This window comes from Amblyomma mixtum, chromosome 1 (assembly GCF_055824585.1).
Source record: "Amblyomma mixtum isolate Tamu chromosome 1, ASM5582458v1, whole genome shotgun sequence".
In the NCBI taxonomy this organism is placed as follows: Eukaryota; Metazoa; Arthropoda; class Arachnida; order Ixodida; family Ixodidae; genus Amblyomma; species Amblyomma mixtum.
The window spans coordinates 73,798,464-73,825,146 of record NC_143012.1 but is presented as its reverse complement, the minus strand read 5'-3'; the positions used below and the strand labels follow the sequence as shown (position 1 = coordinate 73,825,146).

Genomic DNA, 26,683 nt, shown 5'->3' with positions numbered 1-26,683 from the left:
GCCTCAGACCTCTACTAGCTACCACTGACATCGTTTTCCCTTTTATTGGTTGACACTTTACCATACAGCAAACGTTTCCACTGTTAAAAATTTGGCACTCATCCAAACCGGAAATGTAAGGAATCGCCATTCTCTAGTAGTGACAAGCAAAACAATTGGAGAGGCCGAATAAAAACAAACCAACACTTTATTTAAAACTCTCCGGATACGTCAAAGTCTTCCAACGAGTCTTTCCATCCTTGACGATACAAAACGAACTTGATAATAACACAGCGGAACAATCTTCACTGAAAGTTTGAGTAGGCGCTAAAAGTGTCCAGAAAGCTGAGCGCCAGGTCGTAGCAAAACGTGTATTGCTCCTGCAAAATATAGGATAAGAAAGAAAAGAGGGAACATAATTTGTACCTGACAGCAAAAGCATTATTTGTACCTATGACAGCAAAAGTTTCCAAAAAAGTGTCCAACCCTGTGCATACCTTAGATATCCGATCAAGTAAAAAGTTTATAAAGGCTGAAGAAATGGGGATGGATAAAAATATCGGTTCAGGGAAATTACAGAGAAAACACAGTTCGCCGACTCACTTATGGGGTAAAGCCATTTTGCTTTGTTTTGTTTCTGGTAACATAGCACGCGGTTGTGAAAAAACCGCCATGCTGTGTCACGGTCAGCAAACTTTTAAACGTCCATCGCAATATTTTGCTTTCATGCAGCACAGAAAAGACACACAAACAGTTCCAAACACAAACTGCAAACTTAGAAACATGCATTTAACCCCGCGCTTTACAATTCATTGACACACCTCATCTTGCCTTACTTGATTTTTAAACACCTCAGCCACTTTCTCATTCCTGAGAAGACGGCTGAGGTCCCTATTCCATCGGGTGGGAACCTCGAGATCCTTGCCCAGCCAAGGATGGCTGCTGAGGTGTCCGACCCTCTTTAAAGCTTTTACCATACGTCACTTCTAAACTTTTGTCTTACGTTTTTACTAGGTTGCATGAATTAACTTTTTAGGCCCTTTACACCGCCGTTCATTTCGACTTTTGTATAACATCTACATAAAAAAAATTTTATACCCTGAGCTTGGCGCATGATAGCCTTAGTTGCTTTTGCGCCATTAAACTCAACTCAACTCAACTCAAACTGGAAACTTCCTGTTATAATGCAATTGCTTTTAGTCATATTAATGAGAACATAAGTGCTGTTAATTTACTCGTACTATATGTTATGAATCACAAAGCCGACAGTTGAGGCGAATCGTTCGTTGGCGAAAAGAATTAGAATATTTTGTTGGGAAATACGTATCAGTATGCTGCATTGTCATTTCGCTGGCTTTTTATACTTATACACTAGCTTGGTTTCCAGGAAAAAAATATACAGATGAAAAAGAAACGTAGCTTTACGCAGTAGAATCTAGTATGAACCTAATATCCTAGCAGGCATACTGGAATAGGGCGAGCCAGGTTAGCATAGGGTTAGCATAGGGTAATTTAGATATCATGTTAATGCAGGAAGCATTTTTACTTTTGAATGACGGATACCAGTAAAAAAAAACGACAGAGTCGTGTGAAAATATGACAAAATATTTCGCAGTCCTGCAGAATGACAATTTTTTTTTTTCTGAAGAACTTTTGTTTTTCTGTATTACTTGTCGGTAACCTGTGGTTTTGTAGTATTTTTCTGTAGGAAGTACGCAAAAATTTGATTGTTACTACGAAAATCTGTTGTTACTACGAGTTTTTAATCAAAATCGTTACAGAAAATTGGTTGTGACGAGAGAAAATTTTCTATTGCGTTTTCCGATTTGGTTTTGAAGATGATTATGACCTGCATACCATGTTCCTTGCTCAAATTGAAATTGTTCTCCTTTGTGCTGTAGCCCTTGCTGTATGCTACGGTGCTCAGCGCGCACACTTTTATTTACGTATGGCTATACGGACACTGCACGCATATCCTCATCATTATGTGTCATCCACATTTTGCTACCATTGGGGTCGCAGAAATAGCTCAGGATTGGCATCAAGTGGCAAAGCAAATGAGTGGCCCATGCTAGGAACTGATGCGGGCTCGAACTTAGGCGATAAAATATTCTTTCCGGCACAACACAAGGAGAATACGCCTTTCTATGAAATTCTTAAACTTAAAGAAGAGTGAAAGAACCGCTTGCTATCTCCTTACTGAATCGACGATGAATTCTGGACGACTGGTGCGGACGTTTTGCACCGACCGAAATACGTCCAGCTCCTGTTCCAGCTTCAGTTGCTCGCAGATTGCAGCACACACGCAGTAGAGCCCGCAGTGCAGGCATCCGTCCCTTGTGCAAAGAGAAGCATTAACAACCGAAAAGTTATGAATGGAAAGTATTTTCTAAACAAATATTTTTAAGCACCTGTTTACTAGAATCTCTACAATATTTTAGATGCTCTGCTCTGCATATACTAGAGATAATGCTTGCTTTAGTTGTCTATTTAATACAGTATTTTACATTTCTTGCTCTCATTCAAAACGAAACTTATTCACAATAGATTTCAGATTAATCAATAACAAAAGCATGCTCATATTATAAAAAGCCCTTTAGCTGGAAAGCATTTTTAGGAGTCCGTGAATGCAAACGAAATACACTTCTGCATTACCAGTATTCAGAGCCAAGGTTTGAATGCTAGCTACTTATTACGGGAACGCTTTTATAGTAAATTGTCGCATAAACTACACCGCGGCCCCTAATAACAACTCACAAACCGGAAGCTCCAGAATGCCATTCAGTTTACAAGGTCTTTCGAAACTTTCAGATATGCTAAGAATACTCTCGGTTTTAGGTATGGGTCCGGATAGTTGAATGACAACAATCATCAAATAAATAAAAAGTGCTTGTTGCACTGTCACAGAACACTTGCCCAATATCAGTAATGCTACCAACGTAAGTTAGACGATTACAGTGCGAAGGATTACAATGCAAAGAGCGAAAGTACACCATACAAATGACATTCAAATGGTTTGTACTTAGGATTCGAACAAATTATGGTTATCGAGTCTGGGGCTACACTCTCCCACGTAAAATAAAAAGGAGTCCGAACTGGTGCACAGCTAATGCCAGATCTGTTGTTTTTGTTGTTTTTCTGTCAAAGTACTGTCATGTTGTGTACCACTGCAATGCTTCTGTGGGGTGCGTTGACCTTGTCAAGCGCTTTCCCTGGCTTAATGTCCGCGCACCCAACATCGTCATCCCTTTATGGGATAACGGGACAGATGGGTCCCGCTTTTTACTCTCACGAAAAACCTCCGTACGCGGCAACGGGTGAATTTCTGGGCAACAGTCTTGTCGCGCCATCTATCTTGAGTCTTTGACAACGCTTGTGCCACTAAGTTTTAGTTTTTCCTGTAGATGGCACCACCAGCATTTAAAGCTGAACTTTTTCCTTTGTGAAGATTCATGCCGGAAAAATTGCTTCCGCTTGTTCGCGCCCAAAAAGATTTCGAGATGAATGGTAAGTTTTTCCTTTTCTGTCCTTCAAGGGAAATACTTGGTGCATGCCCTAAACGATTTATTAGGTAGTCAGAATCGCAGAGTGCCCGAAAAAGAGGTCTCTATGAGCGCCAGAGCCGGATTGACGGGATCGAAAACACTAAGCGAACGTGAAGGGCGCGCTCCAGGGGCATAATTTTTGCACACAGAATGCTGAAAGTATGCTACGACTAACGAAGTAAGCTGTCGATGTTGATAATTCTAAGTTTCGTATCGTTTACGAATTCGCAGGGGGCTCGCTTACGCGGGATGAAGCGCTGGCGCTCTACTTCAGTTTGCCTGACGAGTCTGAGACTAGCGAAGACGAGGCCCAAAGCAGCGAGGACGACTTTGTCCCTGAGCTAGCGCCGTCGGATTCGAGCTTTGAAGACGACGAAATCGAAGCTGGTCCATCAATGAGCAAGCGCCAACGGCGGTCTACTCCTTCAAAAAAAAGTTTCAGGAGGAAACGGAATGCGCTCCTGCTGGATCAAGGTGGAGAGAGTGAGCCAGAAGAGGAGGAGGTCGGCAGTGCATGGACGACAAATGAACCGCTAAATACAGTTCAAAGCCCAAAGACATGGGATTCTCAAACCTCCCCAAAGGCGCCAGCACGCGCAGTTGATGCATTCACACTCTATTTTGATGATGAGATGATTGAATTTATAGTTGAGCAGACGAACCTCTTCGGTGCAAAGAAGTACCCAAGGAAGTGGCAAGTTCTGACAAAAGAAGAGTTACGAGCATATTTTGGTGCACTGCTGTTGATGAGCGTGTGCCCAGGGCACCACCTGTACCAGTATTGGAGCCGTGACCCTCTCTTTCATTGTGAAGAAATTTCAAAGCTGATGTCCTTGAAACGATTTCAGCAAATTATGAACTCGCTTCATGTGAATGACACAACGAAAGAAAAAAAGAGGAGAACAGGGATATGACCGTCTGGCCAAGGTGCACCCTCTTATTACAAAAAAATGGTCGGAATTGCGGACGAAGTAAGGTTTGCAGGTAATGGGCACAACCCACGGAAAGTGCCAAACAGGCGAAGATGTAGGTGGTGTGCCACCTCCGGGAGTGAAACGCACACGAAGTTTGTGTGTGGTGTGTGTAATGTACCCCTGTGTGCAACCTGCTTCGGCCCCTTCCACAAACAATGACAGAACTAACCACAGCTTGGTACTCGCGTGAGTCAATGGGACAGTGTTGTCCCACTTTTTCAAAAGGACAGCATGTGCCAATGGGACACATGCGTCCCACTTTTTTTGATTAAACTATTGCCGCTATTGTTCTGAAACTTCTTCCATATCATTTCTGAAGATGCCTAGACCCGAAAAATGTGTAGTGTTTTTCTCTATGTTACGGAAATTATAGGTGAACCCACAAAGGGTTAAGTAAACATGATTCTGATTCTGAAGCCCAGAGTATAAAAACACAACTGCAGCGCTGATTCATTAGTAAATTAAAATCTAGAAGATCTCAGTGCCGATTAGTGTGCCCATTGCGATGCAGGAAAAAAGGGACAAAGTGCAGACCAGAAAAAAACGTTTCCATTTTTAATTTTTTCAGAGAAAAGAGATCAGTTGCACGTCAACGCTTATGTACTGAGTTCTTCGTACCGCCTCTACCGCTTGGGCTAGGGTTCAAATTTTTGTCACAAATTTACCAACTCGCTCGACCTGGGAAACCTAGCAAAGGGCTTTGGATCAAAATAACGAAACACATCTACGAAATAACGAAGTAACATCTATAGTAGAATTTAGACACAGTCATTTGCTGCATTTCGCTTCCGATCCACAGCCGAGTACTTACGGGCACTGCACCACGACCGTCCCGCCTTTGGCCTGTATCTGCCAGCTGTCAACATGCTGGAGAATTTCGAGGACCTCTGTGCAGGAGCTTGGTATGCTACGCGATCTTTTCCACGTCTGCGAGTGAAACTGCTTCAGGATGCGAGCAGGTCCCTGAAATGAAAGCATGTAGTGTGACTAAATATTTTTATGAGGAAGCGCGGTAATGCTGAAAAGGAAAGTCATCCTCTTAATTGAGCAATTACAGCGGCTGAATTAAGCCGTTAACCCTGTAATGTCCAGCGGCGTGTCATGCACAATACGGAATGTCCAGATGCTAGTAGTTTGTTTCTGGTCAGTATAATCAAGACCAACAGCGAACATGCATATGTTGTACCATCCATCATGATTTCTTAAGAACCTTCGCTTCTTGTATTTATTCTTGTTCAATCACCTGTGATTACGCATACGCTTCGTTTGACAACATTCATTTTTCAACTATTAAAGAAATTGCGACCGGTTAGGAATGTTTGAATGAATAGTGCAGGCTGAATTTCTTAGATAAAGAAATTTTCGTTCCTGGCACACTTACGCATAATGAAAATACCACATCAGTAAGTATCCTACTTTTTGACTTCAAGAACACGCCACTGAAATCTGTCAGTTAACTCAATTTCACCAGTTCTCCGTTAGAGCTACACTGAAAGCCGGTAGTCTTGCTCGTTGAAGACCTCAGTTATAAGTACTCGCTGTAGTGAAGCCTTTTTTACTAATAACCAGTCAGGTTCACTAAGCTATATAAATTCATAAACAGACTTTGTGGCAGCAGCATTCATGATGCCACTTACTTACCGAGCCCTCGGTTACTTTGAATGTCCTGACGAGGAGGTCCTGGAAGTCTTGAGCGTCAGTATGCTCAACTAAGACGTTTCCATAACGAACCGTGCTCTTCAGGTTTGGCCAAAATTGAGGGAAGGTCTGGTGGAATAATTAAAAGCTACTGTTATTCACAGAAGCCTACCACGGCCAACAATTATCCCGGAGAACTTCTGTATGTTTTAGTGAGCTTACTATACCTGTACATGCGTAGTAATGATCGTATGAGTTGAGAACCCCTGAAAGTGAAGTGCCACCGAGTGTGCTTGGAGCAAATGTCTTCTCTAAATTCGAGATGAAAACTGACCACTGCATTGTCAAGTTTGTGAATGTTTATCTTGTGAACAACAGGGTGAGATTTCAGCCGAAAGATATGCTCCAATAGAAGTTTTGTATAGGGAGAGGTCAGGTCTGAGAATTCAAACTGACACCTAGAGAAGCGTTCTCGTCTGTGCTTTCTCCAGACTCTAAAGGATACACTAAGTCCGGAATTGGAAGAAAAAAAAAGTTCTCGCCAAATATATTTTAAGGCGGAAGCCTTTAATGTCTCATCGTTGTAAGCAGCAGTTGTCGACAGAAAATGTCACGCTTTTCAATTGGTGGAAACGGTCGTGACGTCACAGTGCGCGAATTTCAACGGGGCCAATTGCACTTTGGCTAGTAACCATACAACCAATTGAAGGGATCGTATAGTGATGCTCCAAGTAAGTGGGACTGAGCTTAGTTAATTGCTTAATTACCCAATTAGCCTAATTAGCTTTACTAGTCAGGCCATATAAATAAATAAAATCGATTAAGAAATTGGTCGAGCTCAGGAATCGAACCCCGGTCTTCGGCGTGAGAGACGAGCACGCTATCCACTCCGCCATGCCAGTTCGATGGTTCGGAATGAACAAAGGCGCGTCTAGTGAATACGGTGTCTTCACTCACTCTAATCCTCCTCCATTCCCTTCCGGCGAGGTTTAGGTGTCCACCGACAAATGAGAGACAGATACATTTCCTTTCCTCAGAAACCAATTTACCGACGAGCAAGGCGTAGAACCGAATGGGCGATGACGTTCTATGGACTCCTTGGCAGCGTTGCAAGACGCTGTCGCGTTCCACTCTTAGGGGCGAAGCTTAACATCTTAACCACACATCAGTGACCACACTTTAGGTCAAATAAGTGCCCCCTGAATTTTGACGGGTGTCCACCGAGATATGTGAGACAGTTACTGCGTAATTTCCTTTCCTCAAATACAATTTTCATTTTCTTCATTACGGCTCCTCTTTATCTATCTTCTTTCACTCCCACCTCCCTTCCTCTACGGTTCGGTTCAGGTGTCCGCCGAGATGACAGAGAATTACTGCGCCATTTCCTTTCCTCAAAAAGCGTTGCGTTCAAAGGGCAAGGCATCGCGCCGAACAGGTGGTGGCGTTCGATGGACTCCCTGGCAGCGCTACAACGCGCTGTCGCGTTCCACTCCTAAAGGCGAAGCTTAAGCGTAATTAATTAGCAATTAATTAGTATTTAGGCATTAATTAGTAATTAACAATTAATTAGTGATTTGCCATCACTTAGTAATTAGTACTCAAATATATGTGACGCCACCAGTGCCACAGAAACAGCGAAGGTGGTGCGGAAAACGCTTCCGCCTCTACCCACTTTAGACAGTCAAAGTGCCCCGTGAATTTTTTCACGTTCACGTTCATAGAGTGTCAAAGTGAGGAACAAAGTACGAGTCCGGAAATTGGTAGAGGTACGAATGAATGTCTATTATCGACAATGCTCAAAACAACAATAGAAAAGGTGATATTTTTCAAAAGCTGTGTAAACTGAGCTCAGCTAGCACATACATTTGCAGTGAGTAACAAGTTATGAAACACATTACGTGTACTGGTTGGCGAGTTCGTAAGACATTCTAGGAAAATGCAGTAAACTAGCACAAACACGAGGGAAGAAAGAACGAGACACAGCGCTGACTAACGATAGTTTTATTCAGAGTGCATCGTTTAAGTACAAGTAGCCACGTCTAATAAACTATGACAAAAACAAGACAAACAAATTCTACGATGATACAAGAAACTTGTGTTCTTCTTTTGATATGGCGATGGATGGAGTGCTAACGCATGCCGGACCTACCTTTGCAATTTCTGAAGCTTCAATGATCTCTGTTGTGACAGTATCTTTGTTACTGCTACAACTTCACATTTCTCGACCAGCGCATGACAAGCCCCATCAACGCAATGAATACCAATGTTGCGAGCAGAATTTTTTACATTGTTGCAGTGCTCCCTCAGCCTGTCGTTAAGACAACGACTAGTTTGACCAACATAGTAGTTGCCACAGGGAAGAGGGAGAGAGAGTAGACAATGTTGCCTCTGAATGTGACCGTGCCGGTTTTGACATAGAAGTGAATTGGATCTGTTCTGTTTTATCTTATGTGATTCAGCCACTTGTTATTACTCATGAAGTACCTGTTAGTGATTTCATCAACTTCCTTGATTTGACTATTTATTTCACTGCTCAACATATGTGCTGGTCCCTCGAAGTTAGGGGGGAAAGCCGTTACTTCCGCTTCCACATAACTGCAGCGTAAAACATGATGATCAGAAAAGAAGAAACACCTACGACACCGCTGTGCTCGTCATTTTTTACGCAGAAGTTATGTGGAAGCAAATAACCAACTTGCCTAAAAGCTTGTTTTACTAAACCGTTACTTGCGTACTCTTCCAGCCACTCCAAACTTGTATAACGAGACATTGCTGCATCCTGTTTTAACAATGCGCTTAAGAAATTTTGTTTGCATATGACTGGTCACAGTTTTTCAATCCAGGCTGACAGGCTGACTGCTTCTGGTTATCTCATCAATCTTCTCGCCTCTATAGCTGAGGGGATGTTAAAAAAGTTGAAAAGTGGCACCTCCTCTCTTAGGAGTAAAATTAATGTGGTGGTTGTTCTGTACCTTCATGCCGTGTCTAAAAATTTGAAAAGGATTCGGAAAAAGAGGGGAGTGAATGTTGTTTTTTTTGACTCAGCTGCAATTAGATAGCTTGTGCGCACGTGTAAATGCAGCGGAAAAACACGTAAAAGCTGTACCCATCTGCATGAAAAAGCACCGAAACAAACAAAGGCAACATTCTCTACTTATTTACTCTCTCCTGTGGCAACTACTATGTTGGTCAAAATAGTCGTCTTAACGACAGGCTGAGAGAACACTGCAATAGCGTAAAAAATGCTGCTCGCAACATCGGGATTCAATGCAGTGATTGTGCTTGTCATCCGCAGGTCAAGAAATGTGAATTTGTAGCATATCACAAAGATGCGGTTACAAGAAAGATCACTGAGGCTTCAGAAATTGTGAAGCTAGGCCCAGCATCCGTTAGCACTCCATCCATCGCCATACCACAAAAAGAACACAAGTTTCTTGTATCATCGTAGATTTTGTTGTCTTGTTTTCCCGTGTTTTATCAGATGTGGCTACTTGTACTTAAACAGAGGCGCTCTGAATAAAACTATCAGTTTTTAGTGAGCGCTGTGTGTCGCCCCTTCTTCCCTCGTGTTTGTGCTACTGCGCTGCTTTTTCCTAGGTTTTACAAGTTTATCTACAAGGAAAAATTTGATCATATGGCTGTCTGTGAATATGTTCACATTCCTTCGGCAGTAAAGCACACATTGACTTCTTGTGAAATCGGATTTCATATGTTCATGCCATTCAGTTTGGACTTCGAGACGTCAGCCTAAGTAACTGCATTATTACTGTATCAAAGTGCATGACGTATAGTCTCACGCATCTATGCACAGAGAACTTTCTGAGAATAATCCCACTTTGCTTGTGGAAATGGACAATGCAATCGTTGACGCTTGTTTTTATTGTTTCTAGCCTTTAAATTATCCACAATCAATGAGAGTATCCTCTTAGGTGTCACCTCGCGGTAATATATTGGTGCAGGCTAAACTCAATTCATTTTTAGCGTTCCCTTAAGTTGGTAGTAAAATGCAGTTGTTCTTGGGGCAAAGTGCAGCGCCTAGTCACTTTTCTCTCGCCTTGTCTTTTGTCTGCATTTTTTTACATTACTAACACATATTGGTTGAAATTTGAAATAACATTTAATTATGGCTCACGGCGTTCACTGGACCACAAGCTAAATGCCCTGACCGTGTCCATGGTCGTCAAGGTGTCTGCATATTAACAGTGCCCAGAACACCGAACGGTTGAGCAATGTTGAATGCACATCTGCACAATCCACTCTAAGCAGCCCAGAGTGGTATCATCGATATTTCCGTCTTAACAAGTGCTATGAGTAAATACGATCACGCCGCTGAATTCTGCATCGTCTTATCACAGATGTTTTTTTTTTCGAAAGCACGGAAGACTCGCACAGGATATGGTTTTTGGTAAACTAAAACTGGGATTGAAGTTCATGAGCAACTGGCATCAAATAGGTTATTTTCGCCTTTTGAAGCGCTTCTTCGGATGCAATGCAAGGGAAGTGTCCCTATTTTCCTAATGGTATTGTGTTTCGATCTGCACTACTATATCGACATCACGGGGATGAGTAGTTGCGTTTTTCTATTTCTTTAGCTGCCATTTTTCTTTTCGATGGGTCATCTTTGCCCGCAGGTGAAGTAAATAACTGCAAGTAGCAATACCACTCTAAAGAAATGCAGTGGGCAGTATATTTTTTGTAGCTTTCGTACCTCATCTTCCTGTGGCCCGAGTGTGACCAGAGTCACAGAGCCGCTCGCTGCAAGCTTTTTCCAGAAATCATCCACAGTTTCTGGCAGAGGCACCTGGGTCACTAAGTAAGCTTTCCTTCGCTTGAATCCCTGCGAACAGAAGACCCATGTTATATTCACCATACCTTTCATTACATCTAACGCTTATACACCATCTCTGGATTTGTAGTTGTAGTGTCTGCGCCTGACAACAAATCAACAGCTTGTACTGTGCGGACAGCACTACACCTAGACACCAAAAAAAAAAATGAAAAACGAGTTACTGGTTATTGACTCTCTGCCTTTCCTTGTTAAAAAAAGTGCGGCTGCGAGCACCAACCATCTCCGAGAAAGGAACGATAAAGATCAAGTGCACAGTGGTTTTAGCGCCATTTGACCTATGTAGTCAGCGAAAGGGCCACATTCGTTCAGATATTCCACGTGCTTTGTAGAACAACCAGTACCTATCCTTCGTACATGTTTCACCTTACCGATTCACGTCCTTTTGCGAGCTGATTTTTCATGAACTCTGTAATAACCAATTCATTCCATCACAAGTGTTACTGCAACACATCCGTTAGAAACAGCTGCATATACGTTTAAATTATAACTAAATTTATCAAGGTTTATAGGTAGCGGCACTTCAATTACTCATTTTTAGCTATTACCGGACTGTTATAACTGTAGTTTTGCCATGCCTGGCTGCCTGAAACACCAACTGACCAGTTCTCAACTTGTTCTATATGCATGCCCGGCTGTGGTATTTTGAAACGGCAGCACTCAAATAATGCTCTTCCTCGTTTGTTCCAGCTTACCGTAACCGAATCATCGAAGCCATGTTCCCAGCAAAGTGGTAGGTCTCATTTTCTGGTGCAATTTTAGACAATGTTATCAAGGTGAAAGTAAATGAATGAAATGGCTTGCCTTATTGCCACTCTTTCCAATATCTTAGCCTATTTAAGTGTCATGGAAAGATACTAAACACTGATTGCAGTCTTGCACGCGTCTTCGATGGTACCATGTCCAGGTGCATTTACACAGGAAAGTAGAAACGATCAGAGGAGTTTGTTCCCTATTGCGCGTTTCGTGATTGTCTCATCGCGAGTAAAATCTGTTCTAGGCTCCGCCAAAAACAGCCACCCGCATTGAAATAACCATCAGAATGTGGAGCCTGTAAGCAATATATTTTGAAAGAAAACGAAACCTGGTAGGGTGCGAAAGCCTGGTAGGTTGCGAAATCAGGTGTTTTATATTGCATATGCAGCGCCTCTAGTGAGAAGAGCGCGGCTGCCGTTACCCGACAAGCCTGGTTGGTAGCCCGTCTCCCGCTCCTGGTATGACGTCACGTCATAACGCCACTAGCGCCTCTAGCGGGAGGAGCGCGGCGCCCCGTGCTTAACGGCCGCCGTTACCTGCCTGCGCTCCGTCATAATTCCAAGGGTTCTTTTTGAAAAGAGCCCATTAGCCCGTAAAAAATATCATCTTACATCAACGTAGACGGCGTTGATGTAGTCTGACTTGGACCCATCAGCTGTCACACTCAAGAACGGTCTTCGACTGTCACCTGAAAATTAAGAGAGGGTAGTGAAGTGGGTGAAATTTGGTGATAGTGCGTACGTAATATGCAGTGATACAAGTTTCAAGCCCACCTTCAAGAATTTTTGCTGAACGATTTTTATCAGCGTTCTTATCTTCACGAGCGCTGTTGTTGTCGTCCAGTACCAGGAGGGGGCTAGCCCGCGCAAGCTCCTGCCCACAAAAGAAGTTTGAAAATTAACAATGCTAATGGCAACACAATGATATTTTGGGCATGACAAAACAAAGCCTGAATGATACGCAATCTTCTAAGTACTTTCGTGGCTGCTTTCCCCTCCTCAGTGGGACACTGAGATCAAAATGAAGTTCGCTTCTATGAATACAGTGCATCAGGCTAGTGACAAGGAGACCAGTCTCGTTGAGAATGACGCTTTTATCAACAATAACTGCCAAAACTGAAAAGCAACTGCGGCCATCACCAGCCAATTTCGCTAGTAAACTGCCTTCTTCGGGATGAGAATTCGCACGCACACGCCAGTTCAAATGCTATACCACCATTCACTTGAAAACAGTGAAACCCAATGTGATGGAGGTTAAATTCAAGAGGCCCGTGTACTGTGCGATGTCAGTGCGCGTGAAAGAACCCCAGGTGGTTGAAATTTCCGGAGCCCTTCACTACGGCGTCTCTCATGCATAGCCTGAGTCACTTTGGGACGTTAAAGCCCATAAACCAGCCAACCAACCAACCAGTCTATTCTAATGTGGACGAGTTTAAATGAGCTGGCGAGAACTTTCCACATTGAATTTCTTGAGACCCAAATTTATTTGCCTGCCGCACAGACGTTTAAATGAACTGAGTTTAAATGAACTGGCGAGAACTTTCCACATTGAATTTCTTGAGACCCAAACCGACGTTTAAATGAACTGGCGAGAACTTTCCACATTGAATTTCTTGAGACCCAAATTTATTTGGGTCTCAACTTGAGACCCTGCACAGACGTTAAGATAGCGAAAAATAGGCCATGAAATGTTCCTTACTTGGAGCAAATAACACGATGTAGTCATGAATGTCTCTTTAATAACAAAGGAAGCTCAGTGGGAACTTCTCTTTCACATGCTGCTGTTCGACTGCAATTATTTTAATTTAGGTCAATGTTTCAGGACCAACCCATACGATGAAAAATATAGTTCTACTTCAAAGAGACTCATAAGTCTCTCGAGATGACTTAACAATAGCTTAGGACATATACATAAGCCTGCACAAGAACAGTCGATACGCAGCAAAGATGGGATATAAAGATGCCCTCAGAAAAATTGAAAGCGATTGCTTAAAACCATAAATAAAGCTTCAGTTCACACTGTACACTGCAATCCAGAAATCTGCATATCTGCGAGACGAAAATAGGAATCCATGTACGATGTAGACAAACTATAACAATAACTTAACACAGGCCTACATTAAAGAATATTGAAGAAGTTCTCGTGGGTTTCATAGCACCAGTGCACGTTTCTGACAAATTCAAAGCGGGCAACTTAAGGATCTCTAAATCGATTTTGAAGAACACAAGACAACACGCTTGCACTTTAAAGTCACCTGATGGGTGGTGCTTGCTATAATTATTATTTATGTGTTTGTTCGCGGTTAACGTGCGGAAAGCAGTTTATGGTTCGGTTAGTTGGGGATGCCCTGAGATATACTTTGGCTTTATCAACGCAAAATGCATTTCCCCAGGTTTTCAGGAAATTTGTACTGTTCTTCACTAGAAAATGTTTATCTGTGTACTATTCGAATTTCGCAAAACTTGCACATTTATTTCTAAGGGAAAGTCAGAAGCGAAATGAATGAAAGGAGCCCACCTCATATTCAAGCTCGATGGCGCTCTTGCCTGTAGCCTGACCCTTCACCTTCAGCTTCGGGTATAAGGCTACGAAATCCTTGACCAAGAGCTTGTGGTTCTTGCAGCACAGCATCTCCACTAGCGCCATGTAGGCGAATATATACTGCTCCTGAAATGAACCCGAAATAAGTGCCGACATCAATGCAAAAGACAAGCATATGAAACTGATTATTTCTGAGGCCACTTCCACCACATGCCACAGCATTGTTTTTATTCCTGTTTCGACGTTCACGAGGAAAAAAATAGAAACTACACAAAGAACACACGACTAGCATTCATGTAGCACTGATTGCATTGTGCTCAAATGAGAATATGTCGCCTTTAGTCTTTGGTGTGAACGTAGTCAAAGCTGCATCGACATTACCGATTATACAAAATGCATCATACTTTATTAGCATTTTAAGGTAAAGTACTTACCGTATAAAAACAGTTTTTGTGCATGTCAGTGCATCGTTGGTGGGCGTCTAAAGATAACTGAGCCGTTGACTGTTTGGTTAGCTATTCTACCAAGAAGTGTTCAGCTACTGTATTCACTACAGTAATTACAATCAGATGTTTTTGGGTGGCAGTTAGTGGCTCAGTGGTTATGGTGCTCGGCTGCTGGCCCGAAAGACGCGGGTTCGATCCCGGCCGCGGCGGCTGAATTTATTTGCAAGAGAAATTCGTGGCCCGTGTACTGTGCGATGTCAGTGCACGTTAAAGAACCCCAGGTGGTCGAAATTTCCGGAGCCCTCCACTGCGGCGTCTCTCATAGGCTTAGTCGCTTTGGGACGTTAAACCCCATAAACCAAACCAAACCAATCAGATGTTTTTGGGTGGCAGTTAGTAACAAGAGTTCTTGTTTTAGAATTCTAAAAATGCAGTTTTGCTTGGCTCTCACGCGCAACGACTTCCGGCCCTCCACACGCGCCGTACCGAAGCCACAGACCAGAGGACAGAGCTCAGTGACACCCATATTTAGATGTCAGCTACCGGGGCGCATATCCCATGGACTTCTATTTAACCATCGCTAGAGTTCTGCAGCAGCTAGCAGCCGCTTCGGTAGGACAGAGAACGCCATATCAGTGCGCAGTTTTGCTGTGCACACTCCTCCGCTACATGGTTTCAGTGTGGCACATATGGAGGACAAGAATCCGCTATGCTAAGCATCCAGCAGAATAGCGTTTCCCAAGCTCTGTGTCTTAATTTGGCCATTACCAGGTGCTAGATAAAATGATCTAATTCATCATCATCAACCTGACTTTGCTCACTGATGATGATGATTTCTATTGTCTTGACTTAGCTCACTCTCTGAAATTTAAGAGTCAACCAGTAAATGATCTAATCCCCCAAGACCAATAAAGCTAAAACTATTAACCTCTTTTTGGACCTCGACTAAGAATCGTCTCATTATGTCACCGCTGGTACATCGGAAAGGCGCTATGTAAATATTACTGAATACTTCAAAAGCTCAACTATGCCGCTCTCTGCCAAATACATTTGTGATCAAATACCATTTTGAAATCTATCAACGTGGAGCGCTCGTTACATTATCGACGAGCATGCCGATTAGAAAGCAGGTTTCTGACACCACTGTTGGATACCATGATACAAAATAAAAAGTAAAAATTCGAAGTTGAAGTCATTGAAGCTGCTGATTGCTAGAAGAAGGACGTATATCGATAGCTGCCTATAGTGGCCGACCTATGGTACAATCTTCGAAGAAGGTGCTCCTATGTAAAGCTCCACGCTATTGTGTCATCACAACGCTTCTCGCTTATATTCTAAGGTCCCACGTAAACATTTTGCTTCAAAGCCAGTTTTTTTTAACAGTTTCTCTCATTCGTTGCAGTAAAATTTACATTATTCTATACTGTTAATTACAGAGATCTGACAGGAGAACAATGCGTCATCTACAGCCCGTTGTAAGCAGTGACAAAAATATGCCGTGTTTGTGCAATGGATTCACCTACAATGGGCATCTTAGCACTTCCTACCTAGCGGCGTTGAGCAGCTCACAAGCATACCGCAAGCGCACTGAAAGTGAGCTGGCCTTTGAGTTTTGCGTGATCCGAGCAATAGAGCGGCTCAGAAGAGGAGCTTTACAAAATGGCCACCTACCAGAGACTCCACAAGGTTAACCCTGCTCTGCCGCATTGCATGAAGCTGAGATACAAGGTTAACTTCACTTTCAGCTTGTGCCTGGGCCAACATGCTGTCCACCAAGATCAGCGTGCCTGTTTGGCCAATGCCTCCACTTTGCAAGAGAAAAGAAAGAGAAGAAACAAACAAAAACAGGGAATCAGTCTAGACACACAGACATATGTGCATATGAAAATACGAAAATCACGTAGAAGCACACGGTACTTGGGTGAAATGCAGCTAAGAACCCAGAAATTAAGAGAGAATACGTATGTACGAACATAGGATCAAAATTCACAAAATGTGAAAACTCCAGTCACGAGTATTCCTAGAAGTGAAATCTGGAGTAACTTTTTAGAAGAAGAAAATAATCTGGAAGTATACCGCGTGTAATCACTGATTTCGCTTGGCGTTGGTAACTATAGCAAGCACTGGCGTGCGTATAACAACTGATATAATGAATATCTTCATCAGCGCTTAAGTGCTCACAAAAAAGAGCGCCTCAAACAGACGCACATAGCGCATCAATAAGAAGCAAGCCATGCAAAGTTGTACGTGCCATCGTACACTTCTAGCCTCTAAGACCAGCAACTGCAATTCGTGCAGAAGCATAGGAAACTTTTAGCTACCACAGTCTGCCATGGAAATTTGCAGTGAGCAGAAACCATTGGATCGTCGCGAGCCTGTAGTAGCGTTGGTGGCAGAAAACAAATTACGGGACGCTGACTAGGCATTGCGGCAGTCGTTCTCGCCTTATTACTTTGGTAAATTCACATTTACAACGGCACGATTCCATTCCTGTCACCATAACAATGTGTGTCAACTCTCCGGTATGTTGCGCCTTCTGTGAAGGTGTAGGGACAACTGCGGTAGCTAGGAATATGTTTCGCAATCCTTCTCTGTAATTTCGTTCGGTCGTTTCTTCAACAGCGGTGACAGCAAAAGGAGAGTTGTAATCCGACGACTGATAACACGCACGGCTGGTCTGGTCACAGCGCCACCATTAGCTGCCCTACAGCCGCTGCATCTAGTACGGCCGAGTCATGGAGCCTTGTTAAGCCAATCCCTCTAGCAGGTACCGTACATTTGCATAGAAGTGATGGTATTAGCGTTCAGAAGGCAGTAAATCATGTTAAATGCGTTGTAATTCTCCGGGAGGGAATATGTTTGGACGTGTTGGTCTGTGGCTCTAAGAGAGAACTGGATTTCTTGACGTAGGTAGCACATGGCAATCTTATTATTTGCTTTTTTTTTTCACCTTGCCAATCCCAGGTGTATATATATGCGCCAGAACTGATAAACCTTTGTTGAAAGTAGAGCTGCGTAGTTCTCCGTCACCTGTTGGTTTCAGCTCCGGCCTCCCAGCATGCTTTAGCGAGTTGGTTTAGGCTTGTGTCATCATGGTCGTGTTTTGCAAAGATCGGCGTGACGTAAAGCCACACAGCCTACATCACCTGGAGCTGTGCTTAGCGGAAGATGACGGAATGAAAATTCAACGAAATAAATTGTTACAAAATTCAGCCTATCTGTAAGCCCTATCTGTATGCAAAATTCCGAGTGCCACATAGTCAGCTCAAATGGGACATAATGCTCTTTCATTGACAAGCAAGATATATCGGGGTTTCAGGGACATATATGTGGAGAAAAGTCTCGATAAAATGCTTTCATGCGACCACGAAAATATCGATGTTATCACTGATCCAAGCACTGACTTTTCTTGTTTGGTCTCAATTACAGCGCAGTTGATCAGCTGTTTGGGATGACGCAGAGTGCTTATGCTTCTTTATATAGTTCTTGGAAAACCGGCGACACGCAAAAAAGAAGCTTGGTTTGACCAAAACGAAATCACCTACCAATTAAGAAGCCGTAACCTCAGGGCCACAAGCATTCTCGCTTATCACAAGGTGGATGCGGACAGATGCGATCGTCCCTGTGAAAGCTGACTCGTCATGCTCGCGCTTCAGAACGCTGGAAACTGGTCTTGACTACGACAAGCGGACAGGGAGCTTATGCGGGTGGATGACATTTATGGCGGCTTTAGAGAATCTAAAATGGGCTGGCCATATGTTCCTAAGAACAAAAATATTAAACGGGACTGTCACCGCAGCTTCAGGTTTTTTTCCATGCTTATCGAGATGCTTCGTATCTCATGTTATTGAGGGATCAAGGTAGCCTCTGAGCAGCCTATGAACGGACTAGGCATAAGATGCATTGATTAAGGGTAACCATATTCACGCAGGGCATGAAGTGCGTGGAAGGAAGCAGCGGAGTATACAAGGACCGTGATAAACGTGGTTGATTTCAGGAGCTCAAGTTACAGTTTTGTATAGCAAAATCTTCTGAACTGCCTGTGGGTCTTTCTTTCCGAACAGAGGAAAGAATGCTTTAAATATGCAGGCCTATGGCATACCCAGCTCTATAGCAAAGCATGGCTATGAATCTTGCAATATTTTCTTGTCCTCTTAAGGAACAAGAAAATATGAGGTATTCTGTTGCATGGTACTAAAAAGTTATGTGCTAACTGCATTCCTTGCGCTTCAGTTCTCCTTGGCCACAAAAGCGAAGCTTCTACTGTCAAGACTGTAATCCTTAATCCCAGGGGAAACTGTGAACAAGGTAATGAAATTGTTATGTTAAAGCACTGAGGGTTAAGTTCAAGGCTATGAACTTTCAGTGCTCACTCTGCGTACACTGATAGTTAAAGCCTAGAGACATGTGCAAGACTGATCTCCTTTCCTTTCTCTCTGTTCGTTCTCCTTCTTACGTGTAGGGTGTCATAATGGGCACTTTCTAGCTCATCTCCCTGCCTTTACAATCTTCAGTTTCTTTCTCTCTTTTCTTGATCCCCTGAAGACCCATTTTTAGGTTGAGAGAATATTTTAAAAGAGGCCACATACGCAGAAATTGAAACCGCTTACATACGACATTGTAAACAAAAAAAAGTTGAGGCATTTCACGAGGACGCGAGGGACTCTCTTTAAGCTGTTGTTTACCAGAAATGAGTGAACCTCGTTCGTTGTGAAAAGTAACTGGATTGAGGCACTACTACTGTGGCTTTTTTTCCTATCTATAAAACAAGCATATATCACACTCTCCGCTATACAATCAAATTATGCAGAGCTCTGCTTCTGAAAAAGGTACTGATGTCCACCCCCTTATACCTGCAGTGGACGATGACTGGATGGTCATCGTGTGGCTGGAAATCCCATATTCTTGTAAGGAATGGCTGCAGGGCGTCAGGGTATAGCGGGACGCCGTGGTCAGGCCATGCGGTGAAATGGAACTGGACGACGGTTTGAGTCTTGGTTTCCTATAACAGTTCAATGATACACAATCAGACTGAAGCTGCCTAGCTAAAACGATTGAACTCAAGCTTGCACAATGTTCCCAAGTTCGTATTTCCACTAGTGTCCCTCGTATTTCCACTAGTGTCGTGACAATATGACTGAAGCAGTCATATTGTCACGAATATTACACGGCACACCGTAAGATACACCAGAACTGGTCCAGTCTGCCGAGCGGTCACCAGCAAGCAGGCGAAAACACTTCTTTTTCCTCGTCACAAAACGAGATGGCGGAGCACTTCTTCTTCGTCCACTTCTAAGCTGTATCAATATCATATCAGGCAAAAATCTGTTCGCGGACCTTTTTTCCCTCCACACTAATGTGCCGGATTCATCTCGGATCGGCAGCCACTATTTAAGGTAACCATTGAATTCATAGGAATAAATATGCGGTTTTTACTAGCATATATCTTGATACATCACACAGGTGAACCATTTAACTTTTGAATTGCAAAAGGAAAAAACTCTGCCTCTCCCGTAACCGAGAGTAGAGTAAGCATGAAATGTGTACGGGCATAATGCGAAGCGCACGCGGACACGACGAGACGCAGGCCTGACAAGAATGTATATGCAGCACGTTCGAAACTGTCCGAAGTGCGTAGAGGCGAAAGCGTTTTCAGCACCACTTTGCGTATGTGACACTGGTGATGTTACCACTGGATCACGTCACACATAATTCATGACGAAGTAATGACAACTTACTGATTAGTGTGTAATGACTGATTAATGACTAAATACTATAAAACTGCTAATTAATGATGCTTAAGCTTCGCCTTTATGAGTGGAACGCGACAGCGTGTTGTAGCGCTGCCAGGCAGTCCCCGGAGCGCCACCACCCGTTCGGCGTGATGCCTTGTCCTTTGAACGCGACGCTTTTTGAGGAAAGGAAATTACGCAGTATTTCTCTGCCATATCAGGGTCTAACTACTGCGTGTGCGCTGAAGCCCAGTTGAGGCACTTTTTCTCGCAAAGTCTTATTGCTGGTACTCAGTATGGACTTCGACACGCTCACGGTGAATGCTGTTAAGGTTGTTTCGAAGCACTGCTTGCACTCATAGCTGAAACTACTTTTGTTGAAACACGCTGCCTAGAGTGTAAAGAACTGAACTTGTATTGGGAATGACCGTGTCATTAGGCTACCCGCTATGTCTCCCGTTCTTATGAAACCCCGGCGCTGTCGTTCGTCGTCTGTGTTTTGAGCAAGAAATCTCCGGAGAAGGTGGGCAACCTAGGTTCTCTAACCTTGTAACGTCATCCTAACCTGCCCACCGGATAATGAGCAAACTAACCGCCGAGGCTACTGGCAGTTAAATAATTATTGGTTGCGGGATGTTGCTTGGGAATAGCAACCAAGGTTTCACAATACCCACCGGCTCTTCCGGAATGACCAATTCAGCATATAAGGGTATTATACAAAATAAGGCTATCGGTTTATACCTACCCTTGAGGCGGAGGTTTAGTGCTTTCAAGTGTTTTTCTGGCTGAGGCGATTGAAACAGACTTTGCCTCCGATAAGGCAAAGCAGGCTTGGGGACAATAAACAGCACACAGGAAGAAAGGACATCAGCCTCGTGTACATCCTTTCTTCCTGTGTGGTGTGTATTTGTCGGCATTATTTCTGGCCAGGCTTGGGGAGTCGCCAGCAGCCTGAGCAGGAACGGTTGTGCCCATTTTTATCGATCCATCCCTAGCCCTCTCGCACAACTGATGCGCAAACCATTACGGAACTAAATCTTAAAGCAACAATCAGCAGAAAGACACAGACAGTATGCTTCTTCCGCTGTATTTTCTTTGAGGACACAGAGAATCTGCATCTTTCCGCTGGTGTTTTCTTTGAGAACGATGTATCAACCGGCCCAGCTCTCTACCCTACTGTACCACTTGGGACTGACTGCAGGCATTGAAATCGCGTGCTGTCACTCAGTTTTTACGCCTCCGCGTGTAATACGATGCCTCGCTTAAATGGTGCCAACATTGGTCGCTCACATTCAAAAGGCATGACTGGCCGCACTGATGAGCGACTGAAACAACGGCGCAGCAGGTGCAGGAATGAGAAAGTCGAGCGCCAATGATTTTTCGGTATCTCCTCTAACAGAGTCCAAGGTTCTGGGCCTTGGACACAACCTTCCTCACAAAGGAAACTGGTGAAAGCATTCCTAAAATTCTTAAAGGACTCGGGGTTGTATTCCTATCCATAATCTTTAAGTTTTTAGTGCACGCCTTTTGTCCTCTTGACATAGTGGTCGATGGACACTTCAAAAACTCATTTCATTGCCATTCTTTTTTTCAGTTTTTCCCCTTTGTTACCGTCCCCAAGTGTAGGGTAGCCTACTGGGCATCACCTGGTTAACCTCCCTGCCTTGCCGTCCATTTCTCTCTCTCTCTCGCCTGTCAAAAAATTATTTGAGCCGCTGGCCTGAAAACAAAGGAACGGGTGAAACCTCTGCGGACTAATGATGGCCTACCGTGGGCAATTATTTTGATGCTCTGAGACTTATGAATACTTTTACTCTTATGTGAGGGCTCACATTTGTGGTAGAATTTTTCATTCACAGTTAAGTTGGGCGGAAATGAAATGTGTGGTATTTCTGGATGCCACCGCGGTGGCTCAATGGCTATGGTGCTCGGCTGCTGGCCCAAAAGACGCGGGTTCGATCCCGGCCGCGGCGGCTAGAATTTCTTTGGAGGAGAAATTCCAGAGGCCCGTGTGCTGTGCGATGTCAGTGCACGTTGAAGAACCCCAGATGGTCGAAATTTCCGGAGCCCTTCGCTGCGGCGTCTCTCATAGCCTTAGTCGCTTTGGGACGTTAAACCCCACAAAACCAAACCAAACCATTTCTGGAGCCGGGGCTGGCACAAGGATGTGAGTCGAGGGTGGCAGTGGTGTGTTTTTTGTGTTTGATGTCGGTTTTCCGCTATTTCTTCTGCGCCGGGAATCATTCGGTATGTCTAGCCAACCATCCCGCCAGTTCGCCCTGAGTGGTGGTAGGTGAGAGCCCCGCTTTGGAGGGTGAGCAGGGGGCTGGCGGGTGATGCCTGTGGGTGCAGCTGGATTTCCCGCCACATCTTTGAATATGATTTCCCTCTCCTCTCGATATTTTGTTCTTCTGCAGACTGGTCTTGTAGGGAGTAGAGACATTGTGAAGGAAGCAGGTAGTTATGCTGTGGGTGGGAGGGCAGTGGATGGTGTTTCTAAAGGGCAAAGGTGTGCTGGGGTGTATTGCAGAGGTGGATCAACAGTGGTGACAGGTGAGTGGGCAGCCGCTTAACTAGGGGATGCGCTTTTGAGGTTGCTGGTGATGATGCTTATGGAAGGTCAAGGATTCACTTTCGACGCTACATCCACACTCTGCCAATTTCACATTGTTACTCATGACTGCTTACGTTTAAAACAAACTAAAGTATATGAGCCACAATTACCACATAATCTTAACATCATTCAGCCCCCCCCCCCCCCCCCCGCCATGTAGAGAACAAAGCCAAAACGCGGTTCCTTTGCTTGATTAGCTTTCTGGTTCTACTAATGTTGGCTTCCCAGGACTTTCAAAAACAAACCTGTTTTCAATGTTTCTGGATTCCTAAGCCATAGCCCGCTGGAGCTGTTTAGGGAACATCAATGCTATGAGAACTTGCCTGGGCCCTTTGAATTTCGTAATGTTTTAATCTAGTCGAGGATACACGAACGATACCACAGTCATTACTCGCTCCCCCTCCTGTTCGGTAATTAGTCGTACATGCTTTTGATCCCTGCCTATCTTCCCTACACTTTTGCCTGCTGTCACCACAGCAATTTTGTGGACGAGATGGCCTGAGCATCCAGAATGTGCACGGTGTTAAGTGTTTTCGCCGATCTGCGTTTCACAATTTGGAGCCATTGCTGCATACTTCGCCCACAATATTTTCCCTTCCCTCGACACTAATCGACACTGATAGGTGAATTAAAAAAACAAAAATGGCTCACATTAACGCAGCAAAATAGAACAAACATTTTCTGCGCTATAATAAACAAAATGCATTTAAGCGCAGAACAAGGAATAAAGGATAAGAGAATTATGTTACCAGCTGAAGCTGAAACTCCCGCACAACGAAGTCGACTTGCGTGTCCGTCTTCATTAAGGTCACCACAAACTTGCCGTACTTCTGTGATGTTTCTGGCCAGTACGGTTTGCACTTCGTCTGCAATGAGCAAGAGTTTGGCCACAGATAAGCGTTCGCTGACACGGCACTTCGATTTGAACTCGAGATTGAAGCTCGTATCGTTGCATAGTTTTGAAGGAAAATTGTCGTAAAGAATAACACAGAATAGAAGGTGCAGTAGTAACCAATCTTTCACTAAAATCCCCTTCCGCACTTTCCATTGATGTAGACTACCCGCAAAAACATTTGCAGTTGCGACTGCTTCGAAATTCCCGTAAGCTTTGCAAGATGAACTCTTGCTGCACCTGTGCAAGCTTGAGATTTATATTTCATTTTTCTTCATTTTTCACTGCTTTCAGAAAGAAGTTAATCACTGCAGAGGCATCAATACAGAAAAGGTCCGTACAGGGACGAAATAAAGGAGCCCTTTTGAGAAAGAATGAACAACACAGACCACCTAAAAGCACCAGATGAGTTGCTACACTCGCCTAATGAAATATATGGATTGAGTGCTACCAATCTCATATGCTCTACCTTATGCGAGCGGGCGACTGAAATGCACGCTGCGTCATCTGATACCACTTTCGCGCTGTCGATTTTGGCCCTCGGTATTACACACGTCATCTGGTCCAAAACATCTAAGCTTGTGTTATGCAGATACAAAGTCGTAGTATTTATGGTTGTTGTGTAAAAAGCAAAACTGGCCCATTGCGACAGAAAAAATTGTGAGTTTTTTGTTTAATCTTTTCATCTTTCATCCCTTCTTCAGTGCAAGGCACAGGTGCGCATCTACACGGAGATGGCTGCCGTATACAGTATCTTCCCTTTATTCATAATAACTTATGACCTACCCGGTGACACGCAATTTCCGTGGATTTTGCAAAGTGAAGACACCCGTGCCTGAAAATATTTCATTTATAATGTGTGGTGCTTAATCATGCACCACCAGTGATGATAGCACGAGTAGCTACCACATTAAAATGTCGGCGATGTTACAGTCGGAAGGCACACTGCCTTTTTCTTACGACGCAATGTCGCACGCGGTGTCGTAACATTCTTTTCTTTCGGCAGAAATGCTGTAACTGTTGTGCGTACTTTTTCCAGATCCTTCAGGTTAGTAAGCATCACCACTTTGCAGGAGCCCTCCTGCCAAACCATCCGCCAGAAGTCGGTGCGCGTTGTCTGCATTGGGTCTGCAAGTGCGAAAGAAGAATGTGCACTTTACAGCTTCGGGAAAGACCAGCTCTGAGCGAAATTGTCAGATTGTAGTTATGCAACCCCATTTCTTGAGCTTTGCGTGCATTGCGTGTTTAGCGCGAATTTCGCATAGACTCAAAGCGCCGTAAAGAAACCACGTACGTAACAGGTGTTGTCCTATATCTGCCATATCCACATGCCGTTTGTGCAATAAGAAATTATCACCAGCAGCCCGCCTGACATGCTGAATAGATTCGTGTTCTTTGCCAAAACCTTAATCTGGTACTTTGCGCTTTTACATTTCGCTGCCAATATCATAAATAAGTTATTTTGGTACAAGCTGGAAGTGGTGTAAAACAAATGACTTAACCACTTTCGGCCATGACCATAAATAACTCAAAAACAATATCCCTCAGCACTTTCAGGTAAAGAGTTCGAATAATGGCTAGAACCACTCTGTAGCCAAACTCACGCGACACAAATTACTTGAAAGGGTTGAAAATTTCGACATCCAGTAAATTAAAGCAGACCAAATTTGATGAGCACACACGCGGTTTGCAACGAAGGGACAAACTTCGCTACCACCAATTTTACCGCATACTTAAGACTTTACATAATTTTTAAAAATAGGCTGTTTGAGTCAAAAAGAGCACTTTTGCAGCATAGCGTTGTCAGTGGTGTAGTGCGTTACAATATGGCTCAGATCTCCTAACTAGTAGGCTGGTTAAATGAAATTGAATAGTTAACTTTTTAACTATTACTTTAGGGATCTCCAAATTATTGAGAGGTGTGTAACCCGCAGTTAGTAATATCTATATCCGTGTAATAGTAATATCTATAATGTTAGTAATATCTATAACATGGAGTCTAACAAAGAGGGTTCAGCTTAAGTTAAGAACAACGCAGCGAGCTATGGAAAGGAAAATGATAGGTATAACGTTAAGAGATCGGAAGAGGGCGGAGTGGGTGAGGGAACAAACGCGGGTTAATGACATCCTAGTTTAAATCGAGAGGAAGAAGTGGGCTTGGGCAGGGCATGTAATGCGAAGGCAAGATAACCGCTGGTCCTCAAGGGTAGCGGAGTGGATTCCAAGAGAAGGGAAACGTAGGAGGGGACGGCAGAAAGTTAGGTGGGCGGATGAGATTAAGAAGTTTGCGGGGATACAGTGGCGGCAACTAGCAAAGGACAGGGTTAATTGGAGAGACATGGTAAAGGCCTTTGCCCTGCAGTGGGCGTAATCAGGCTGATGATGATGATGATGATGGTGATATCCGTGTTTAGAAATTCTAAATCACGATAACCATTGGTCGGCGCTGTAGCAGGACAAATTTCGACTATTTTGACGAGTTACGTGCACTGGATAGGTACCTTTGCCAACAAGCTCCTCGAAAGCGCATGAATTTATGCACAATGTAGCCAAATTTATTGGTACACTGCACCGAGGGTATGTGCGTTTTTGAAATTCTAAACACTAATATGGATATCACTTAACATGGGCTACACTCATTTCAATAATTAAGGAGCCCAGCAGTAACAGTTAAAAAATTAACTATTCAATATTAGTTAACCGGGCTGCTAGTTAGCACA

At 43.6% G+C, this 26,683-nt stretch overlaps 1 protein-coding gene across 1 annotated transcript in view; it reads right to left on the bottom strand.

Annotated features, from left to right (window-relative positions):
* Nucleotides 1-240: 240 nt before the first annotated feature.
* The window catches only part of LOC149366789 (uncharacterized), a 126,261-nt gene continuing 99,818 nt past the window's right edge, over nt 241-26,683 (bottom strand). Inside the window, exons 21-32 of the mRNA XM_089571796.1 lie at nt 24,994-25,091; nt 23,821-23,937; nt 19,579-19,727; nt 16,397-16,532; nt 14,256-14,405; nt 12,512-12,611; nt 12,350-12,426; nt 10,845-10,973; nt 6,140-6,265; nt 5,310-5,461; nt 2,180-2,315; nt 241-359 (exon numbers count right to left, since the gene is read on the bottom strand). Of these exons, the coding sequence (XP_089427922.1) occupies nt 285-359; nt 2,180-2,315; nt 5,310-5,461; nt 6,140-6,265; nt 10,845-10,973; nt 12,350-12,426; nt 12,512-12,611; nt 14,256-14,405; nt 16,397-16,532; nt 19,579-19,727; nt 23,821-23,937; nt 24,994-25,091 (1,445 nt within the window). The 3' untranslated portion in view covers nt 241-284. The remainder of the gene's footprint in view (nt 360-2,179; nt 2,316-5,309; nt 5,462-6,139; nt 6,266-10,844; nt 10,974-12,349; nt 12,427-12,511; nt 12,612-14,255; nt 14,406-16,396; nt 16,533-19,578; nt 19,728-23,820; nt 23,938-24,993; nt 25,092-26,683) is intronic.